Source organism: Paralichthys olivaceus, chromosome 11 (genome assembly GCF_024713975.1).
Source record: "Paralichthys olivaceus isolate ysfri-2021 chromosome 11, ASM2471397v2, whole genome shotgun sequence".
Classification (NCBI taxonomy): domain Eukaryota; kingdom Metazoa; phylum Chordata; class Actinopteri; order Pleuronectiformes; family Paralichthyidae; genus Paralichthys; species Paralichthys olivaceus.
In genome coordinates, this window is record NC_091103.1 from 22778476 (window position 1) to 22802575 (window position 24100).

At 42.8% G+C, this 24100-nt stretch overlaps 1 protein-coding gene across 12 annotated transcripts in view; it reads right to left on the reverse strand.

The window, feature by feature from the left end:
* tenm4 (teneurin transmembrane protein 4) overlaps positions 1-24100 on the reverse strand; it is a 159138-nt gene that overhangs the window by 37100 nt on the left and 97938 nt on the right. For 6 of the 12 annotated variants that reach the window (XM_069534263.1, XM_069534262.1, XM_069534261.1 and 3 more), the window contains 10 exons: positions 21677-21862; positions 19078-19104; positions 15909-16055; positions 14874-15090; positions 10174-10293; positions 6148-6409; positions 4496-4763; positions 4260-4403; positions 1012-1261; positions 613-633 (listed from right to left, as the gene is read on the reverse strand). In XM_069534263.1, the coding sequence (XP_069390364.1) occupies positions 613-633; positions 1012-1261; positions 4260-4403; positions 4496-4763; positions 6148-6409; positions 10174-10293; positions 14874-15090; positions 15909-16055; positions 19078-19104; positions 21677-21862 (1642 nt within the window). The remainder of the gene's footprint in view (positions 1-612; positions 634-1011; positions 1262-4259; positions 4404-4495; positions 4764-6147; positions 6410-10173; positions 10294-14873; positions 15091-15908; positions 16056-19077; positions 19105-21676; positions 21863-24100) is intronic. The other 6 variants (XM_069534265.1, XM_069534260.1, XM_069534257.1 and 3 more) reach the window with 3 other exon arrangements.

Here is a 24100-nt window from a genome sequence, read left to right on the forward strand (position 1 = left end):
TGATACAATCTACAGTGAGGCTTTGTACACAGAAACTTTATAAATCACGTCTTAATCAGATTTTATATCGACACCGTCAGCAAGACGATTTAATTCAGCGACAAATCATTATTTTTAGGGCGCTTTCAATACTTTTCAAATATTGTTCCTTCAATAGGAATTAATTCATCTTGAAACATTTCTCTGACACTGCCAGGAAAAAAGAATGATGCCTTTCATGAAGGTTGGATTTTTTGCCGTGAAGTTGTGTAGCTCTGGATGCACAATAAATGACATTATATCAGACAATACATGACTCTTGTTATTATCCCTGAGTGAAAGTACAGCCTCTATTGACTCAACAATTAACTGTATTTTCTCTCTGCAATCACATTTACAGACACAAACACACAGAAGTGAATAAGCCACTGAATCCAGAGATTAGCTCAAAAGACGTAGTTATTAAACCCCCAAAATCTACAGCTTTATGAAGATGGAAGTGATGCAGTCAGTGTTTTAATAAAGGATATTCCTCGCTGCCTGTCTGAAATTGACTCAAAAGGTCACTTCGATATCAAGTATGTGGACTGTACAATTTTTCATAATAATTTGGACAAATGCCGGGCAGCTTACCTATGCCTGAAGTCTTTATTTCTTTCAGTTTGACAAAAGCAGCAGAAAATGAGAGAGGAAGAGAAAGGAGAGGAAATGTTAGTTGTTAGTAAAATAATTAATTGAGAGAGAATCATGCAAGGCCTTCAGATTTCCACTCAAAAACATCTCTGCTGACAAAGACAAAGAAATTCATCTTATACTGGAACATTTTCCGTTAAGACCCCATTACATCCTCTTCATCCTCTATCAGGGCCAAGCTCCAGCTGATACAGGTGGACCAGAGAGGCGAGACCATCAATCCTGGGGCCTTTAGGGCATTTCTCTCTATCTCAATCGACCTCAGTGGTTTATGACCTGTACGCGAGCCCATCTGAGCCTTGGTTCTGAGTGAATGTTAGTAGACTACTCCTCCGTTACCTGAGCTCCAGGACACTGGTGACATTCCCTGTGGTGAAAATCCTCCTCACGTAGTTGAAGTCCCCCACATACAGACTTCCATCTGAGCCGCAGGCCAGAGCCACGGGGGCCAGCAGCTTGTTTCCATCAGCCAGGCCATTACAGCTGGGGCAGGAGATGCTGCGCCTGCGCCCGTTCCCCATCACGCTGCCGATTACAGGAGGCTGCTGGGAGATGAAGACGTTCTCCCCATTTCCCATGTGAAGAATGCCTAATGAGGACACAGGAAAGAAACAAGTAACACCTGCAACCTGTTTAAGTTGAGCAGTTTTAAGACTAGGGGCGAAAATTGGAGGCAAGATAAAACCAAACAAAGAGCAGTGTGTCTTGGTGGTTTTTAGGGCTGAACCCTGAAAGTCATCAAGTCACACAGCGTTCAGCCGACTGACAATCTTCACGTCCAGCCTTGTTTGTGTATTTTTTATGTTTGTTGCTACTTCCAGGGACATCTTGGTCCCTGGAAAAATCCGGGGCAGCTTCTCCTGAGAAAAATAACTTGTTAAAGAAGTACAATTACACAGAAGCTCAATAGTGAAACTAGAGCATCTAAAATATGTCACATAAGGAAGGTGTTGAAGTTGAATTTACATTTTCAGAGGTGCTAAAATGACTCTCCATATGTAATAATATGCAACATTTTTAAAATTAATAATGTAATAATAATAAATTATTAATGTTGTTATTTAATGTTATAAAACTAGCTGTGGCAAAAAGTACATTCAACAGTTTCAGTGTGAAATGCATAAACATTTTTATAACCTCTTCTTTTTACCACAGTGATAATAAAGGCTGCACCCAATTAGTTTTTATGCTTACATGCATATATTAATTCCAGCTCCACAACTTGTTTATGCAATTTATATTACTTCATTAGCTGTTGTCATTATTATCCTGTTTACATAAAATGAATTCTTATTCGATTATACGGAGGAAATACTGTCGGCAGTTTTACTTAAAAAAAATAAATATTTAAAGCAGTAAAGTTACATCCTGATTCTGGCAGCTACAGTTCCAGAAATATGCAAATCAACTTGGAATCTGCGGAGGACAGATTTCCAGTCTGGTGTGTAGAGACGCACAGAGGGCTTAGCAAATATGTTTGGAAATTTCGTGTCATTAGATTTAATAAATAAACAAAGATACTCGCACTGCTTCATGTGTGTAATAATGTGAGGTGCAATTAGCGAGTGGCGAACAACAAGATTAAAATGGGACGCTAACTGCATGTGGCCCTGTTCCTGCTGGATGGGCGCGAGAGTTTGAGAAGCAGAGGCTATTCCAATTACAAACTAATACTGCAGGTGTCTGGCACCTTATGTTTATGCACACGAGATGACAATTTTAAAAGAAACACACAGATTCAATGATTTTGAATAGGTGTGTGTGTGCAGCTCTGCCAACTCATGCCATGGAGATTGCTCTGAGTGACTCATGTTTGCATATAGAGGTGAAACACAGGCACAAACCAAAAAGCCCTCTCTGAGCTAGAAAATTACCACACAGGCTCAGAAAAATTGACTTTCCTCAAGAAAAAAATTGCATCGCGCCCACCTTTCTACCTCCACCAGATTTGTGCGGCAACAAAAATGAGCAGCATGTGTGCGGCTCGTGTGCAGGCAATCAAGCACACACCCACACACACACACGTGCACGCTATGCTTCCATTAGCGTTGCCAATCTTCTCTTGGAGAGATTTCAGATATGCAAATGCAAAGATGCTCCTGCTGCCCAATCAATGTAATCATATTTGAAATTCAGCATCTGCATGTGTGCGGCATTTTTTCTGCTCCTGATGGTTTTTGGTGACCTGAGTTCTTTGAGCAGCACAACATTTGGTCCATCGGAAAGGATCAGCCAAGCATCCCCTTCTCGGAACATGATTTAATCTTAGGGGCTGCTGCTGCTCCGACCGCCGCTGCTGCTGGGAGTAGCAGACTGGTGGCAATTAAATTAAGGATGATTCTAAAAATGCTGGGCATGTACACGACACTGAGGTGCTAAAGGGTGGATGGGCTGGAGGAAGCAGCGACGGAGTTGATGCGGGGGCAAGTCGCAGCTCTCTCCTTCCTTCTGGACAGCACAGTCAGACACAGCAGGTTTAGTGCGATGGATCAAAGTGCCACCTTCTTGAGCGCTTTCCATATAAGTATGCCTCATCTCCTCTGATGAGCCCTTTGCAGATACAAACACACCCGGCTCGTGACAGGCGATGCCCAAAGTTTTTTCGCATCGTCGTTCCCCTTCCTGCCTTTCAGGAGTAATTTGCTGGCAATAAGAAAATTGATCCCACCCTCACCTAAAAACGGACAGCGGTAATAAAAAAAGTGAGACCTATCTGAGGGCACATGGAGCTGCTGAATTGAAAAAGCCTCAGAATGCTATTGACAGGGAGGACAGTTCAATGTTACACTAAAAGCATCATCTAAAAGGCTCTGCGTGGACATGGTGGTATTTATGTGCACTCATGGCCACATTCTGAATGATATGTGTAAAACGTGACAGGGAGCAGATAAACTTGGGGCTTGCAGCACAAAAAATGTGGCCATCTTAAACTTAAGTTAAGTAAAAACGTCATAGTTATATTACATGTGTTTCAAATGTAGCTTAAATTAAATTATTGTCCTTATATGTGCAATTTTCCTCATATCTTATCATTCTATTTCAGAAACCTTTATCTTGCTTTGGCTCTCATATCTCGAGAACTGTTAATTCTATCGGCTTCACACTTGTCATGTGTATCGTTAAGGGCCCAAGGAAGTGTAGTGTTGAATCTGGAATGATTTGGACACATGATACGTTCACTATTAATACACTCTGAATGAAGTGGGGATGCAGCTTCCGGGTTCTGTGGTCTCAGTCCTGCAGTCGGGCTTAATTATATTTTCAGAAAGAAAACTGCAACCAGGTGATGCTGGCAAACAAACAGCTCATTCCTAACAGGCAGGTTTCGGACTACTGCATCAGTTTCTATAAAAGGAATCCGCATTGTGCTGAGACAAATTCTTAGAAGATTCCTACAATAACATGAACTGCACTGGAACACAGGTGTATTTACTTCTCTATGAAGCCTAAAAATTTAACAATGGAAGAAATAATGTGCTGATTTTAAGATTTCTTGCAGTTATTGTAAATTATCTCGGGAGTTGGTGTTTTGATGAATGAGAGGCTGAGAATGAGAATTTAAAAAAGAGGATAAGGTGCTGACTCACCACTCTGGATATTTAAAGCATGGTGCTTGTCTATGGTCCATCCTCCCAGTTTGGAGGCCGTGATTTCGTAGCCCTGTAGAACAGCTGTCCTCTTCTCCCACAGAATAAGATCTGGACATGACTCGTACTCAAAACCCACAGATACTGGAGAAAGAAGAAAAGATAAAACTGGCTTTAGTGAACTGCATTGTGTGTAAATTAAGCATTGTTGTATATTCAATTTATAATGTACTTACCAAAGGCTTCAGACAGGCCATAGACCTTCTGGCTGTAGACATCAGCCTTGTCCCACACAAAGTAATACGAGAGGTTGGGGGCAGCAGGAAACCACTTTCTGAACAGCCGGCCTTCCACGGCCACCATGAGGTGAACCTTCATCAAGTTGAAAGGGATCGTGGAGTGGGTGAGCGTCACTCTCAGTATTGACTTGTACCCTGGGGTCCTGCTGCTTAAATAGCCCAGTTTCATATCTGTTCCTGGAATAGGCACTTCCTCCTGCAGAGACTGTGAACAGACAAAAAAACAACAAATGCTTATCAATGACAAAAAAACCCCATAAAATCTAGCTGATGGGCACTGAAAATGCTAAACTGAAGAAACTATTGTCCTCGGGGTTCAAGTTTGGATTAAAAAGTGATAAGTCATCTTTTTTTCAGGCAGATTATCAATTTGTCATTTCTTTGGTCAGTGGCCACTTCCTCCTTGGTCAGATATTTTTCACAGCCTCATCTCCAAGTGAATATTTGGACCCGAGGGAAGATTAGAAATATCAATCGGAGGACAATTACACTGATGCGTTATGACGGATTTGTTCATTATGTACTCCAGTGAGTGTCTTTCATAATTGATTTAATAATAGCAGGTCCTTCATTAGGACAATAGCCTTCCCTGCAATCCATATGAAGAAGACATCACAAGAGCTCCCCTGAGCTCAGACATTTCATATTCCGATAATATTCAAGTTCATTTGGAAATTTCAGCCGAGGTCAGACCTTTAACCTCTCGATGATGCAGGAGTAGGTCAGCAGTCAGGCAGCGTACAGGGTTTGCATTCAGGATCAAGGGTCGACAGCACAGGTTTGGTTGACCGACTCTGCTCTGCTCTAATTAAGTCACCTTTGGTCACTCGTCTCCACGGAGCAGAACAGGATGACAATTAAAACAACTACGCACAGACTCACTGGGCATCACGTACGATCTGCTTCTCTTTATCAGAGTGTAGCTACGCCTGGTTAACCGATCAGAATCCCCCTTTTTTGTGGGAAATTTGGATGATGCCCCTGTAAAGTGCAGTTACAGCTCAAGGAAAGACAAGGCTGCTATAAATACACTGGACTGCATACTAAATTTACTGATATGCCATAAATCTTATGAAGCAAACTGGGAGACAAAGTAATTAGGGAAGGGCACAGAAATGCCTGCTAGACACAGTGCAGCCACACATTCAGCTGCACGCTCAGGCCCGTGCAGGTGTGTTCTTGTAGCAACAAGACAAATTACATGTAGTCACGAGGACAGATATCAAAATATATACAGTCAATATAAAAACACAAATCCTTTCAATTGGTACATGTGCGCTTAACCTGGGAGCCTATAACCCTGGAGAAATTAAAAACGTCCAGTCGGTTTTTCTCCGCAAGGTAATCATCATCACTCTGAGGCCAGACAGTACAATGTACACTGTAAATTGTCCAAGTTCCACAAGCCAATTACACCAGAGAGATAAAATCACAGGACCGCCCTGAGCCAGAGTTACTATCACACTTGTGCTTGATGAATAGTCTTCATAGTCTCTCCCAGATGTGTGGCATGAATCATTTGGAGGAGAAACCCATGTGGATCACAACCTGCGGGGCAGTGGCAGAAGTTAAAGCGGGCGGAGAATCACCTGGATTTCGGGCACGACGGTCCCCCGCTCGGAGCAGGAGCCCGCAAAGGCGGTGAGCGGGGCCGGGGACACCACAGGGCTGGGCCGGGTGAAGCTGCTGAGGTCACAGCTCGGGATGTCATTCTCCTCATGCCGCATAACGATGGTGTCCATGACAAAGAAGCGTCCCCATGGCAACCAGAGAGTGTGTTCCTGGGTGATGAATGGAGCGCGCTCAAAGTGCAGGGCTATGGCTATACCCCCATTGGTCACCAAGTCAAAACTGGAACACAGACATGAACAATGTCAGGAATGATGAATGTTAATTCACTCACAAGATGAAGTAAATATATTTCAAATACATACAGCATGCAATGCATGTAATATGCTAAAATGGAAAAAAGAAACAATTTGCAGGGAATATAATGAATAATTTTCTAATTAAGTGTTGTTAGAGCATATCAAAGAGTAATAAATTCATATTTTGATCAATGGAAGGCTGAAAAAGGATGGTGTTTTATTGTTCAGCATTATCTTTCAGGCACACACAGGCGGGAAATGCAAGAGGATGATTGATCACAATCTTAGAATCACATCTCTTAATTAGCGTTATAATCGGTTTTTTTTTTTTGAAGTACAGTAAATGCACGCTCTGAGTTCAGATATGACTGTTTCACTTCTGTGTGTGTGATGCACTGCTCCTGTGCTCACATTTATATGTGGGAGAGAGATTTGTGCTGCAGGATGGAGGCAGCCACCACTTCTCTATCGATCTCTGAGACGAAGGCTGTCCACTCTAACATCAGTCTAAAAGCCCTGCAATGCAATCCCATCTACTGTTGCATTAAAGGGCCTCTACCTCTGCACTGACCTGAGTGGGTCTCAGCAAACAGGCTGAGCTCTGGCGATTTCATCACCTCTAACTGCTGCACGGTGACAACGGCATGCACCTGCACAGGACTTCTGCAGCGCTTGTCACTTCTCTTTAAGAGCCAATTAGCACCGGGTCACCCAAAGGCTCAGGGGACGGGGCCTTATCCTCGCATGGAAAACATCCTTTACAGGTAAAGAAGCAGGTCCAAATAATGGCCTCTAAACGGGCAAGCTCCCTCTTGGTTTAAGCTCCCATATAAAGAATCTTCTCAATCTAACTTCCCTTGAGGGTGAACATCTGATTGGCTGTGGTGATAAACAATGGTTTGTTCCGCCCTTGGTGTTTTGCCCTTGGCTCGGTATGAGCGAGTTTGCCCGGCAGTGCGGAGGCTGCGGCGCTGATGGGGGCTGTGATAGTGCTGCCCTTGTGCTGCCGTGATCCGTCAGCGAGCCATGCAGCTGTAGCCGGTCAGTCCGCATGACACCTGGCTGGCTCTGGCAATGCACGCTTAAAACACTTCTGGACAGATACCCATGGGCGGCGCGGCCAGTCGATGGCGAGATTCACTGGTCGTTATCGATCATGACAACAGCCTTAAGCCATGTGACAAAACTTATTAAGCTACCTACAACAGCCTTGCTTGCTTGTGCCCTTGGGGAATGCATCAAGCTTTAAGAGTTCACCCTGCCAATGAACTTGGCATGCCTCATACAAATTATACATATTAATTTCTCAGCCAATGTATATTTATTATGAACTGGGTGGCATCAAGGACACAGAGTTTAATGAAAAAGAGCTGTGCAGTGTCAGTCCACAGGATAAAGGTGTGGTGGGCACTTTGGAGTATGTATGAACGAAATGGGCGAAATAACCAGAGTACAAGTACAAATTAAAAATATTGAATCTCCTTAAGAAACTAATATTTGGAACTGCACCTAATTATACACACAACCTAAACATGGCTCATTTATTTCAACAAGATCCATGAATTATTCTCAGAGAAATCAAAGAAACTATTGAAAAACACCCAATCTTGCAATGTTAAAGTAAAAAAAAAAAAAAATTCTGATCTGGATCCACACCAAAATGTAATGGGTGTTTTTCCTGATCTATACTTTATCCTATACACCAAGTTCCGTGGTAATCTGTTCAGTAGTTTTTGAGTAATCCTGCGAACTAACAGACAAATAAACAAACGCACCTTGGCAGAGTTAATCATTGTTGTTTTAGGATGGATCTTTTTAAATCAAGTCATCCAGGGTAAGCTGGTTTGCTCTTATACATCATGCCTCCTATAGAAGTCCACGCCTCACCTAATAGTGTAATAAGCTGGACTCCATGTCAGCATTTACTCATTATTGGAGAAAAGCATAAAAGGGAATGGGTCTGTCTTAATGCTCAGCCAGGCAGAAAATGGCTACACAGCTGTAGAGAAACTAAACTAACCTCTTTTGTTTAGGCCAGAAAACTTTTCTAGATAGTGGAAAAGGTAATTTAAAAAACTAAGCCCTTAGACAATAAAGAACACATCATAAAAATGAGTTGAGACAGCTTTCCTATTTCTAAGTGGCTGAACAGGTGCATTTCTGATTTCACGCTGCACTGAGCGTGTTTACAGTGATTGCAGGGGAGTTGCAGGAGACTGGGCATGTTTACAGGGGAACCTGGGAGATGGAGTAGTGTTTACACATATGCTGAAAGAGAAGAAAGAGTACTGAGCTCTGCAAAAGAAAAACGGACTAATGCATAAGAAAAATGGGACATACATAAATAGGAAAAGGATGGAGATGAGGAAAGCCAGTGCGGTGGAAAGGACATGAGACCTGGGCTCAGGGAAAGCTCAGGAAGTAAGTAAAGGAGAAAAGCCCGGAAAGGAAAGGCTTAAGGGCTGCAGGTGATTAGAGGAGGAAGGGCGTGAAGGGATGGAGAGCGAGAGAAATGAGTGAGGAAGGTCAAGCTGATGAGGTGAAGATGAGAGATTTCTTTGGTAAAACTAGAAAGAAGAGTGACAAGAAGACGGAAGCAAGAATGATCAAGATCAAACCAGCGGCAAAAATGTGGGCCTTTAGAGTGTCAGTGTCAGATAAAAGTGTCAGGAGGAAGTGGGGCTCGGAGAGCAAACACCAATTCATGCTGTGCTGTGATAGAGGGGCTTGGTTCGCCACAAAGCTTCTGTAACACCAACTACTATGAGAGATACGAGGGATTGGAGGTTGGGTGTGAACTGAATGTGTGTGCAATCTGATCCGGAGAAAAAAAACTGAAAATAACAGAAGCTATAGACACGATATTACTCAGCGTTTCTCTTTTTCAGTCCAAGAAATGCAGCAGAACCAATCTAAGGTGCTGGTCTGGTTTTTTAGTGAGGAACTTGTGAAGCTACAAGCGGAGTCGCTGAGAGAAAGCCACATGACGACTTTTTCCATGTGATATTTTTAGAACTCTTCGAAACAACAATTTATCTTTCTCCAAACGGCTTCTCGTGGTACTGCAATGAATCAACGAGAACCAAGACAATGAGTTTATTGACAAGGTCAGCGGCTTCTTGCAGAGGCAGAAGATGTATGGATTCGTCTGAAGAAGATAGTGGTAATGATCCACGTCAATCAGCGCAGTCAGTAAGTGTTATTTTATGGATGCAGGTCTAAGACAGCTACATCAGTGATTTAGGTTAGGGACGGAAATATTGGTTCATGCATGACATTGATGGCAAATCAAATATTAAGTGACAACAAAAGAGGAGGATGCACAGTAAATTAATCACATGTCTATGGCCTTAACTTAAATGTTCCACTTAACTCTGTAAATCCTCCATTGTCAAATAAATAATGTCCATCTGCACTGTTCTTCATAGCCCCAGTGAGCTGCTTTGAATCGGCATATTTTATTCTTTCCCCTCCCTTGTTGCTACTGAAGCATAACTTATGAGTGTACCAGAAGGGCTTTGTTTGATTTCTCTGGGAATTGAGCCGAGAACTCCAAAATTGGACCAAATGAAAGCGCAAAGCAGATCAATGGCTGCACAGTTTGCTGTGGCAACTGTGTGTTTTTTTCCTCTCCCTGCCGTCATTAGAATTCAGCGCAGCTAAACAACAATAATGTAAGCATCACTGTAACGTCTCTGCAGCGCATATTTAGGTGGCAGTTAGTGTATGTCTGTGTGTTACTCTTACCTTCCATCCTGCCGGGTGATTGTGTAACCATACGACGGGTTATTGATGAAACTGATGTTGACTCCGACCAGTGGCGTTCCGTCCGAGGTCACCACTTGTCCACGAATGACACAAGCATGACTGTTTGGGAGTAAGAAGGACCAACAAAGTTACAATGATGAAATAATTACAACACTTATTTACAGTAGAGTACAAATAAATACAATTCCTGCAAAAAATATCCGCCCACCTGACATATGGATAAAATATTTAAAAAAATAAAAACACATATCAATAATAGGTAGTTTAATGAAGCATAAACAGAAAGTCAAAAAATACCATAGAGATGAACTAACACCACAACAAAACTTTTCAGATTCAACAAAGTTTCATGTATTGAAGAGCAGGATCTTGGATGGCACTGCATTGTAAAGGCAAACAGTAAGTATATGATTGCTTCCTTGCACTAACAGAAATCAACCAGTGGGAAACGGTGGTTGTTATCAAAAGGAAATACTGAACACAATAAAAGCAAAAAGCTCGAACAGAATGAAAACATAATAACACCTCCTAGGTTTTCTCTGAGGGTTTTTCTATCCAGAATGGTAGGATAATGAGATAAGGAAGCTTTATTTTGCTTTTTGCTCTAATTAAAAAAAAAGGAGGATTTATCTTTTCCATTACAGAATGCAAGAGGGGGAAATAATAGGTCTGCAGATTGCACCACTTGCTTGGCTGCTTATCAAGAACCTCGACAGATTTCTAGACTGACATCGAGTCTCCAGAAGCTGCATAAATTAGATCTGATCATCGGTCCCCGCCAATCAATAGTGGGACGTCATCCAAACTCAACTCCTGATCTCAGTGAAGTGATGAGACCAGACCTCGCTGTATCACATCCCCCTCGCTGAGCTCTGCCCTCGCCATTAGCGAGACCCAACTTACGGTCAGCCATCGTTTCTGTAGTCGTTTGCAAAAAATCGGTCCCCTAACAAATGCCTCGCTGCCACTTCTTCATTAGACCGTGGCTATTTTTAATACGTTTGGGTCTTAAACACTGCCACATACTGGAAACAATTAACACTAGCGTGTTAGTAGCTGCCCTCAACATGTCCTTACCAGAGGCAAGATCATTCACCCCACACTATCCTGGTCCCCAGGAACCCAGTTATATGTTAATTAGGGCAGGTCTCCTTCAGAAGACCTTGGCCGTGCACCACTACACTGTTAACAAGCGAGGAGATATTCTTCTGAATCCTTGAGTTTATACCCAAAGATCTTTCTAGATTAATTTCCATAGAATTACTACTAAATTTAACCCAGCGTTAGCCTGGGTGTCTACGATTAATCATTCATGCCGGCAGTTTATTTTAGAGTCATGTTTGAAGAGGCAATCATCCACATTTTCTTCAGACAGAGCTGAGAAAGTGGAACTATCTCCTTGCTGCCTCTGTGAACCACATGGGGAGATGATTCCTCGCCGTCAAGACAAATGATTTAAATATTGACATCAAATACAGCAGAGGGGAAAAAGCAGCAAAGGAATCATGAAGCGTTCGTTGCAGAAACTTCTCCCCCCTCATGTGTGAGATTTCACTCGTCCAGGAGGCTTCACAAAGTCGAAAAGGACAATATCTCCAACCTCCAGTTTATCGTTCATCATCCACAGAGGGCAGAGTGAGGACATGCAGTGAAAAATAAACAGGTGAAGCCCCTGGACTCAGCAGGACATCATCTCTGCTTTGGCTTCTTTTAAGAAAAAGTATTATGGATGACAAGACTTAGTCCAGTCAATTCTTGAGAAGGATTTTGCCGCGCATGACGCTCGTCTCTGCTCCACTAACTTTCTGACATTAAGAACTTGCACCATTCGAAGAAACAGTTCTGAGCAAAATCTGCTTTTGATGTCGCAACAGGACAAAAACATCAGTGTTTCCTTTTTCTAAGTGGCGGTGTAAATCACATGCGATGCCCGGTCGCTGTTGGGCATCGTATGTTGAGAGGAGCCCGATTGATATTTACAGCAGTAACTCACTACTTCTTGTAATAATTTACCACAAAGCACAGAGGTATGGCGGCAATACAGTATACATTTGTCACAAAAATCAATTTTACCAGCATGGGGAAACTATAATGCTCTGTAGTATTTTAGACAAAATTAAAAAGGTATGTTCAACTTAAGTATAGAGATCTTTCAATGAGCAAGGCTAATAAATGATACCATCACTGCAGGACCACAAAAACATAATTACCAATGCAAATGACTTGATTATAGGGTAAACCCTGCTGCAAATATAAGCGTGTCACTGCGGCACACTGTTGGAGGCAACAGAGGAGACGCCAGGGTACATTTTCAGCTCTGCAAATACAAAATGCTGCTAAAAGCCACTGAGAAAAAAAACAAACAAGAGATTTCCTGGCACTAACAGTCTAATGCTAATAAAAGAGTTGTAAATAAAATAATAAAAGTGCAAGCCTTTAAATTAAAGGGATGGCTTCTGCCTTGCTATTATAAACCAGCTATCAATCTTTGGCCAAATTGTTCCACGGACAAAGTCCCTGTTTACTATTCTAGTCAGCATCAGTTGCAGGGCCTTGGCAGCGTCGAGTATTATGTGTCACGGTGGAGAGTCGAGACATTTCATGCAGTGGCAGATGCTTTATTTAGTGGCACCTTTGCAGCTTTTTGTGGTGCGAAACATCAGAAATAGCACTCCAACATGTCTACTAGCATGAGGAAGTGGTTAGTGGATCAATAAAGAGATGATCGGGTGACGAGGGCAGGCGTATCAGGAGGATGCTGAGACCGGGCCTGGAAGGCTCATCTGAAGCCCAGAGCCCCCTGTCACAACTGCTCATATCTGTCAGTGGGTGGGGAATGAATACCAGGCATGAATAATAGATCACCACTGATATTTTTAGGTGAGCCCAGGCCTCCAATCTTGCAGCTCATCTCTGGATTCTTGATCTTACTTATTTATGACTGCATCTTTTTGTGAGAGAGAAGAGAAAGAGTACTACTACATCCTGCAGCCTCTTCCTCTGTCCAGTGAAGATCTGCAAAATGTTGAGTGGTTCTTGAAAGCCGCGGAAAAAAATGTCAACGAGGGAAAATTTCACAATGTATGTTACGAGTGGTTCTCTGAAGCATCGGCCGACGCCGACCGCAGAAGGTTAAGAAGGAGGCAGAGTTTGAGTTGGATGACAGTCTGATCCCATAAGCTGGTTTCAGAAATGCACTGAAGTCTGGACATTATCCTGAAAGGGGCTGTTGGTGAAAACACATTTTCTGGATCTTTACCTTCCAGCCCCATAATAAAATGTCAAGAGCCCATGTGAGAGTGCAGCAGGAAAATGTAAATTCACAGCCAGCAAGTGGATTGTGTGGATTATGATTGCTAACAAGTGTCGCCTCTAACGTTATCATTTTTTATTTCTTAAGCTGCTTTCAGAAACACACCAAAATTTTCAGAAATTTTCGAGAAACACCATAAATGAGATTACAAATGTCCGAGTCAGTCGCTATGAACGTTCCCTGGATGTGATCCCCGACTTTTCCATGCACTTCTGGGGTTCATGTCTGAAATTAGCTTTAATTAAAATGATAACAAACTACGGCATTAAAGACCAACATGTACAAAGCAACAGCTCTGCTCGAGTAAAACGAGTGACATCTAGAACCTTCATCTTGAGAGAAATGCAGGTATGTATGCCTCGATCATCATCTGCTTAGTTTGTGTGATTTCTCTGCTGTTTTTGACGCCATTGTATGACATTTTATCAACGGAGAGAAAAACATTTTCTACATTCCCAACTTTCCACTATTTTGTTGTGATTGTTTGTTTCTCAGTATAATACACAGAGATGAGAGGGATCCATAACCAAGTGAGATGCAAATAAGGCGACACAGCCTCGCAAGCGATTAAAGATGAAAAGAGAAGGAGACAAAGGGAAAGGGAGGCAGGGCAATCTTATGGGACTCTGACAGCCATCCTGCCTGATATGAAAGCGTCTCAGATTCCATGGCTGGGGTGTCGTGAGCTCTGCCTCTGGGAGTGGGCCTCAGATGGATTACAGTAAGAGTAATCACAATACATGAATATGAGATGCCTCACTTGCCAGGGAATGCTCTTTGCTTTTTGCCACATTCTATGTTTGTCAATCATCATCTGTCCATCATCCTCGGAGCTGTGTGTGCCACCAGTCCCTGCCCATCTCAGCCTCCATCGCCCATGGCTGCCTCCCTCACGCAGACATTTTGTTTCAGGGTTGAAAAGAGCAAACATTTTACATTCACTGAGATGTCAGTGCAATAACCAAAGCTTTGTAATTGCACTGGCCGACATAAATAGTGAACGCCGCTGACTGATCGCACCTGAAAAGTCTCTACTCATGTGAGGTTAGCTCAGATGCAAATTCAAAGTGGATCGCTGTTTAATCTAATGGAAATGAGCATAGCTGCACAACTGTGTATACAATCAAAGTCAAGCATACAGAGCAGCAGAAATAAAATGTGAAACGTATTGAATCCAGCAACAGACGGTATGAGTGTGGTCTCAATAGAAACTGATGCATGAAAGACCATTTTGGACATGGAAAAAAAAAATTCAATTTAATATTGATGCTAAAAAAAACCTCCCCATGAAAATAATAGCTTTCGTCTGGCTGCAGAATCTCACACTGTGCGGGTGTCGAGAGGGAGGAATGCACAAGTCACTCACTTGCCATCGAAGGGGTTGGCTCCGGGGATGATGTGGGTGCTGTCCCTGCCCACAAGGAAGCGCACCCGCTCGTAGAAAGACTGCAGGTTGCTCTGTGCGGAGGACATCTGTGTCTCCTGGATGATGTCCAGGGGGTCCGGGGAGCCCACGCACAGGGAGGTGGTGTGACAGGTTGCCTGCAGACAGCAGTCTGGATCCATGCAGTCCACCAGGCCATCTGACAAGGTCAAACACACATTCTCTCATTTAAAAAAATTCCTGGACACACCTGGCAAAAGAAACCAAGCATATATATCTGAGTCACCGGGACGGCATTAAGTTTGACTGCTGTTTGACTACACGACTGCATGAGCTAATCCAGGAGAACATTCAAAAATCCAGCAGTGCTCGTTGTCATTTTAATCTGTAATTTAGATGAAATGAGCTGCTGTGCGACGCACTTTACTTTGCTGAAGTGGGTCATCGGACTCCCTACTCTTTGCTTTCAGGGTCTATCTGGCCAGATGGGTGATAAAAATAAACCCTGCTGTCAGGAGTCAGTCAAATCCCCAGCAGCACCCAATCTTCACCACTGAGAGCCCCGTGGTCCCTGCACAGTGTCACGGGGAGACAAACAGCCTCTGAATAAATAAGGGATGCTAGTGCATAGCTTAAGCCCAGAATAAGATCTGGAAGAAAGGAAGTCACGTCTGCCACTTGGCCTCGAGAGTGGTGCGGCCCCCTGGCTGGCTCTGTGAGTGTGTGTGTGCCTGGCTCTGCTCGGGGCGAGTTAGAGGGCAGAGCCGGGACTTCCTCCTGGGGCCAGCGAATGCTCTGTGCTTTAGGCCCGGCTAGTTTGCTTTTTAATAAAAACCTGGTGTCCAGGTGACTGACTGGGAGCCATTCCTCATCCTCACCTACAGAAGAGTACAAACGAGCCTGGAAAGCATAAAGCAGGTACAGCATGGTCCATTCTATTGTCTAACGGAGTCTAGAGTCCCTGTTGCTGCTCAGCCAGTGTCAGAAAAGGTAAAGCTACACCGATTGTGATTTTACCTCCATCGTTGTCCTTGACGTCACTGCAGGCCGTTTCCATAGAGGTGTCACAGCCAGTGCCCCTCCAGCCCAGCTGGCACACACAGTACCAGCCATTGTTACCCAGAGTGCACCTACCATTTCCATTGCATAAACCAGGACAGCCCTCTGTGTGACAAAAAAGGACAAAGACAGGAGTTGGCACAGAATATCAAGTAAAGCAGGTTTAATGGGACACAGATGAATACTGTTAATATAATTCCAACAATTAAACGATGACAACAAAGCAGCTTGTTGATGACAATGAATTGTTGCTAATATTTCTTCTGCTAGTGAAAAGCCATTTTAAGATTTTAAATGCACGAGGGTGGCTATAATGACCCTCAGCTGAAGTTGATTAATATCATGAACCTTTTGTGAAGCTTCTAATATCCCTTTGCAGTAAAAATCAGATAAGAGGGATCTTCTAAATCAATATTCACTTATTACTACAGTAGATTGGCCTTATGCTACTAAAGCTGGGTAATGAGGGTGCTGTTGTATATATGATGGCGTTCTTGTTCATAATTGGATCTGTTTTATGTGATTTTCCAATGTGACCATCATTGTGATCACAGAATTACCGCTGCTGTCGTCGGCAAAAAACTAAAAACAGAATGGGCTGCAACAAAACTGCATTAGTTATTGAAAAAAGATCTATATCAGTCCTTGCTCTCCTGTTTGATAAATCGTCTCCAGACTCTTGTTGGGAAATCAATAAGATTATCCTACAGGGAAAGTGGGTGTTTTGGTGTTAACAGGAGCAGAATGCAAAATAAAAAAAGTGGGAAGTGGATGAGCCTCAGACGCATTATGCAGGGGAGGGAGGGAGGGAGGGCTTGGCTTGCACTCGCTGTGTTCCTGGGCATGTGACTCCAGGGAGGCTAAAAGCAGGCTGGAGCAGAACGACAGGTGGAACATTCCTTTGTTTCTCTCCGGATAGGTCTTCACAAGGGCATAGATCAGAGGATTATCTCGCCCATTTTTTCTGGGGCTGTTTGGAATTTATCTGGTGCGTCTCGCGTCCCCCAGCTGGAGCAGAGGCCGAGGGTAACATCTCCCGATATCAAACACACGAGTCTGTCACAGTTTGTGTTGTTAACAAGCCGTCTTGATAGAGAGAATGCTAAGCTGACCCATTTTATCAACTAGAGAGAGCTGGGCGGCCGTCTTGATGCTCTTACATCACACAGGGAGAACGGGGGAGCAAGAGGAGGAGGAGAGATGGGTGTGGTGAATGAGAGACATTCATTTAAGTCAGAGAGATCAGTGAAAGGAAGAAACAGTGATGGGAATTAAGTATTTAAAAAGATACAGGTAGCAAATCAGCACCAAGAATAGATGTGAGGTGTTGTAGATCACATGGTTCATTTACATCAGCTGCATTTTGGTTGTTGTCGAGTCACAATACGATGACTCATTTGAACAACCCACATTTATAAATACTATTGTACATTTAATCCTCATAAAAAACCCAAAAGCAAAACTATTCTTGACTTTATTTGAACAACTCTGTAGTAACATTCCTAACGTGTGATTCCTTTTTCATCTGTTACAGAAAAAACACTTTAAATGTTCAATGTGTAACATTAAGCACTGGTGGTCTTTCATTTCAATCAATACAATAACAAAAGACCTGGTTTTATGATGTTGTGAAGCAGCAGGGAATCATGGGAGATGATTTCTTCACCTCAATTGCCAATAAAAATCTACCTGATGCAAAACAGACGCAAAGGTATTTAATTCATGTTACGAAGCAAACGGCAATGAATTACTGGATCCATTACGAGTGACCTAGGAAAAAAACAGCTAACTGGCTAATTGTCTGACAGCGTGTTTGTCCTTCGTCACACATCATTTCCCCCGGAAGTTACAACAGAGACGGGCAAAGCCAAGGGTAAAGCGGATGTGGCGCTATTAAAAGGCGATCAAAATGAAACGTCTTATTACCTGGAATTAAACTGGGGACATTTTAATGAAGAACTGTTACAATTTATAACTTTAAATTATTCAATTGTTATACAAGTTTAACATTAAATTATTAGGACACTTTTAGCCATGTTGAATGTCATCATGACAAAAAAATTGTAAAACACGGCAATAGCAATTTGTCACTGGGCAGCCATTCATTTACACTTTACACATTTACTAAAGAGGCAAAATAGGTTTTTTTGTGGAATTGTGAATAGCTCCTCAGAAACTGAATCAATACAGGTGAATAACAAAAGCAGCATGCACAGTTTCACGCTTTTCAACAACGGGGATGAATTGTGGAGCATTAAACATTTTTAAGAAAAATAAATAATTGCATCTCCATTTTCCTTTTGTTTCCCTGAAGAATAGGACTGGCTGTTGAAGGCTAATGCCGTTAGATAGCGTCTTGCCTCCTAGACACGTTCACGCATTAGCTGTCCTTTTATTGAGCAAATGGACAAAACAACTCTGGTTAGACCAGTGGAGACAGATGATTAGTGCGCTCTGAATGTTTATTACGAGGACAAATAAAGATCCGCTCTCTGCTGGCAACGGTTCAACTTAATTGGCAGCCCTGTCAGAGAGGAGCCCCTGCTGAGCCCGTCGTAAAACAGCTCCAAACGTGAGCGTGCAAGTGTTCGAAGGACTCCTCTGGCAGCCGCTCTAATGCCAGGTGGTCCATTACCAAGGACACAGTGAGAGTGAAAGAGGGTGCTGCAGGCGGAGAGGCAGGGTTGCAGCGCAGCCTCCACCCCCTGCTTGCCCTGCACCAACCAGACCATGAACTCTTTTAATTAGATAGGATGCGGCCTCAGCACCTATCAGGCCCCGCTCACAGCTGCACACTCATCCATAATGCATGGCACAGGTTATGAAGCCCCTTTCCCCAACATTTCCCGCTATTGACAAAGCGAGGCTGCACACAAACCAAAAGTATTGAAAGCGGCACAACTTGACTCACCAGGTGCGAAAGTGCTAAGTGAAGATAACGTGTGACGACATGGCAAAAAAGTTGATGGCAGGTGGAAGATCTTTAGAATGAGTCAGCAACCGGGGGTGCGTGAAGTTTGCATATGTCGATGTAGGGGGAGGGCATGGTGTGTGTGCATGATTTGTTAATGCCGGCTGGAGTTACAATGGGAGGAAGGCAAAATTGAAGGAAGGAGGTATGCCATACCTTTCACTACCTTATCCAGATAGTGAGCTTGGGAGATAAAAGACAGGACATATAAGGGAGGTTTGAACAGTGCCACTTCTATGACAAGACAGCAAGCCACGGTGTTAGTTTACATTACAAAATGTAAAGAAGAAAAAGAAAAGTGCAGTCATGAAGCAGAATCATGCACTACAAGCACAACAAATACGATCCAACACAGAGGGAGTGGGATGGAGACAGAAAAAAGACGACGGGGGAGAGTGTGTGGAACACAGAGAAAGGAGAGGGAAGAAGAGATGAAGAAAGAGAGAGAAAGAGAGAGGGTGAAAAAAGTGATATGTTCAGAAAGAACATTTCAATCTGTCCCCATTTATCAACTGTCAGGATCGGCAGAATATCTCAGGGGAGTATTTCAAAAGCAACGTGATTGATGCACATATTACCGCCCTTAAATCTCTCAAGCAATATCAGACAGGAGGTCAGGATGTTCGACAAAAAGCACTTTTAATCTCAAACACCTCTATAGACGATGAGGTCACCTGAGGCTATGCCGGGGCCATGCTGGACCTCCCGCGCCCCGCAGCTTGGGGCCCGGGGCCAACGCAGAGCTCTCAATAATGAAAATTGATTTAAATTGAGATCTTTGGCTTCTTAATGGATGACACTGAGGAATATTCTTGTCGAGGGAGTGGGGATCTCAATATGGCACTTATAAAAGGCCCATCAATTATGTAAGGCCAGCATATAAAACATTCACAGATTGAGTCGAGGCTCAGTACTCGGGCGGCTCTGCTCCAAGATATGCATGAGAATAAGGCGAGAGGAAATAGCTTCATCTTTTTGAATGTGTGACAAAGCTTTCACCTTTAAGACGAGCGCTCAGAACTTTTGTTCTGTGTATTAACTCAGATGTGTGAAAGTTGCAAATTTCATGTCCATTAAAATGCTGCGGCAGAAGAGGGAGGAGGTGGCCATTGTGATCACACTTCCTCTGTGATGCTTATGTTACCATGTTAGGCCACAGCTGTCAGCCGAGCCACAGTGGATCTATTACTTTAATGACAGGATGATTTTTTTAATCATATAGCATTTTACACATATTGTATATAAGATTTAATTGAGTTATTTTACCATTTTATTCATATGATGTAGCTTATTTTAAGTAATGATTGCTTGACATTTAAATTGCTTTTACAATTTACAATTATTCTTTTGCCCTTGGATATATAGTGGAATGAAAAAAACAAAAGTACTATAATGGAAATACTCAAGTGTACAAAATATCTCCAAATTGTACATATTTCATTGTTCATGTCGTATGTTCATGTTCACAGTCATCTTAACTAAATAAGTTATCTAAACAATAATCTGCTCTTTCATTGTTTTTAATGAAGGAAACCTGTACATATTATTTTTTATATTTATATGTTTATTTGTTAAATCTCCCTAAATGTCTGATTTGTGTGAATGCTTTGTGGTTGCTAATTAATCTTGTACTTTAATTAGATCTATTCTATTTTGTAAATGAACTTGGTTTCTTCCCACAAGAGAAGCAAAGAGGATAGAAGAGAAGAGATGAGAATAGAAGAAAAGAGAAGAGGAGAGAGGAGGAAACGCGGGATGGGAAAGTTGCAAACTTGCAAAGCAGGCATCTGTATGTCCTCCGGATGATCTCCGCTGATGTTCACAGGAGGTTTGAGAGTCCAGACTTTGAATATCATGAAGATAAATCACTCGTCGAAACTGTCAAACCTCAGAACATCCATCAACAGGACCCAAAAATATCTTCATGCTGACCTGGCAGTGGGCCCTTCAACATAGGTCAGAGTTCCAACTATTGCTAATCTATGAGCACAGCTTGGCTGCATCTGTTGTTGTTGTATTTACATATTAGCACTGATTCCTTAGGACAAACTAATAAGCTATAAAAAGCAATATCCCCTCTTCAGGAAAGTACTTTTTCAATGTATAGTAATTCAAACACTTTGAATATCGAGTTGGCTTCAAAAAATATAAAGAGCCAACATTGTCAACCATGAATCACTGCTGGTCTGCTTTGCTTAGCGGTTATGAAATCCTCTTCAAAACACACAATACTAGAACTTCCCTCTCTATAAACAGTGAAAACTCTCAAAACTTTGGATTTAAGTCAGTGTTTTCAAGAGAGCTCTTGACCTCCAGTCAAGGTATTGAAAACTTATCTTTGACAAGCCTTTGCAGACAACTATTGGTTTTAAAGCTGGAGCTGAAAGTGCTGGTCGGCCTGCTCACAATGACTCACACGTAAGCATTTGAAATTAATAGTAAATGGAAAAGGGGGGAGGAAAGAAAGAGATGACGAAAAGGATGAGTTAAAATGAAAGGACACCTTAGCACATTCCCACATTAAAATGCAAGAAGGCAAGCCTCAGATCCTTGAGTAAACCTGTTCATGCTTTACCGAGTTGCACAAATTCAATTAAGCATGCTTTTCCCTCTTCTCCGAATGGACCCTTCCCCTCACACCCAGCGCTTCACACACACTGGCAGACAGACAGCCCACGCCTTTGTTGGCCCCCCGGACCCCCTTTTCAAAACACACACATACATTCCCCCACCCAAACCCAAAACCTCTTCCTACCAATAGTGCAGTGTTCTCCGTTCCAGCCCGGACTGCATTCACATTTGCCGTCCTTGCAAGTGCCATGCTCGTTGCAGCGAGGGTGACACGCCCTCTGGTCACACCCAGTGCCCATCCAGCCGTCGTCACAGCGGCAGGTGCCCGACACACAAATGCCATGGCCACCACAGTCCGCTGCACAAATCTCTGTGGGAGACAGGGACATAGAAAAAGACAAAAAAAAAGAGGAGAGTGGGGGAAGACAGACACAGAGGAGGAGGGGGGAGTAGAAGGATGGAAGGGGAAGACAAGGCGGTGACAGGACAAGGCAACAAGGGTGAAGAAAAGACAAATCCAGGAGTTATTGTCAGGGAAAGGCGGCCACGCTTCACTACCTTGTCTGATGGCAGCTGAAAAGAAATTCCTGCACCTCATAAGGGGCAATCCTTTTTGACAATACAAATCTAATAAGTCCATTACAAAGTAAAGACATGGATTGTGGCGACCTTTGCAGACTTATTCTTCCCCCTTGCCTCTTCTCCTTTTTAAATTCACCTCTTTCTGTCACAAAGGAGGTAAAGAGTAAAAAAAAAACATGGCTGGAGCCTCTCGTAGGAACAACATCAGCGCTACCATTTTGATTAAACTGTACATTTTTATTTCCTGTGTGGTTCAGTGTTCACAGCTTTGCCATGGACTCAACTAAAGGATAGAGGTGAAGCTCTGCAGAATCACATCTATCTGCTGGTTTTATTCTACCTATAGGAGCAGTGTGCCAGAGGAGGGAGCACATGCACGGAGGGAAGGCGACTGAACGGCAGAGCCACAGTAAAGCTTGGCTGGTGCCATTGTGCAACAGCTGAAAGACCTCCCTGACAGGCTGAGATAGAGCCGGGGACATTACCCCCGTCTCATGAACTCGAGGGACAGTATGACAAGACCAAGACTCAAAGAAATTAAACACTGACAGATTACTTATTAATCTCATTGAAATGTTAACCTCTTTATTAACCATTCTGTTACAAAAGAGGCTTAGCCGTATGGACAGCGAGGAACAATAGCCGTGTATTCCTGGCTTATTAGCCAAGCCAATTCAAATATGACCACAGGGGACCAAACTGGAGGTAAAATCTTTTAATAAGTCAATTACTGCCTTTTCACTGCCTATTTTGTCATACAAATGAAATTTGAAGGGGTACTTTCACCCACAACCATAACATGACATTACCAGCTTAAAAGCCTTTTTAAAACTCATTCTCCCCCTGCTAATTACAGCCAAGCACTTTGTTAAACTATACAAATGCTAATTTTACATCTGACTTGTGATTTGGATGTACAGCGTACTAGCAGCATTAGAATATTGAAGTACACACACAAAAAAATGCTGCTAATTAATCTTTTTCCGATAACCATTAATTGAGGAATAATGCCTGAAGACAATACTCACACAATGAACGTCTTGAGTGGTTTCATTAGCACATATGTCGACCTAAAATGTAAAACCTGACTGTACTGCATCCTTCCTCTGAATTATCAGAGCAAAACATGCTGGTCAGGGAGAAAACAGACTCAAACTAACAATGAGACAACTGCTCACTTGGAAGAAAAGGGGGGAAACCTTTAACATGATAAAGTTGCAATTACAGCCTGCAGGCAAACCCTCATTATCCGCGGTGAGAGTCGTCCACGGTGAGAAATACCCCCATCCCCACGGTGGCCGTTACCATTTGCACTAAAGGAGCGTGTAAACAAACTTTCCTCTGGGTGGGAGAATGGCAAAAATGGCATAAAAACACACATATTAAAGGACATAAAACCTCAGGCATTGTTTTATGGGTAGTACCAGCAGCACTACCGACCGCGCACACCCAGGTTGTACTGTTCCGAAGCAGCACGAGAAAATGAGTTTGTGACTTAAAAGTATTGGGGAAGGGGAGGATTAAAGAATCTTGAACGATATATTAAAGGATTTCCGTCTTTTTCGTGACCTAGTCTCCAAGGTTATAGGCTGCTAGCTGTACTACACCAGCACCGAGCTTAGTGTTGTATTAGAGCACAGAACGCTCGACAATGAACAGGATAAAGGAGGATAAAGAGCCAACTCATCATCATTTACAGAGCTCTTTCTTTGCGAGGCAGACTCAGACTAACTGCCCATTTCCCTCAAAATCCCCAGGATTACCTAATAGGTCATTGTGTCTGCTTCCAATATAAAGGGATTCGTGGATCCGAATTCCCGCTGGACTGACATTTCACTCCAGCAAAAAACCTAATTTCAGAAATTTTCTGTGAGGATACAAATTGCGTTGTCCGCAGCTGGAGGCTGGAACTGTATCAAACAGAGTTGATGTGATATTTACACATCAGAGGTCTGTTCTACTGTAGCTATCTGAAGCTTTTTTATAACAGACAGAGAATAACAATACAAAGTAAGAACAGTCTGAT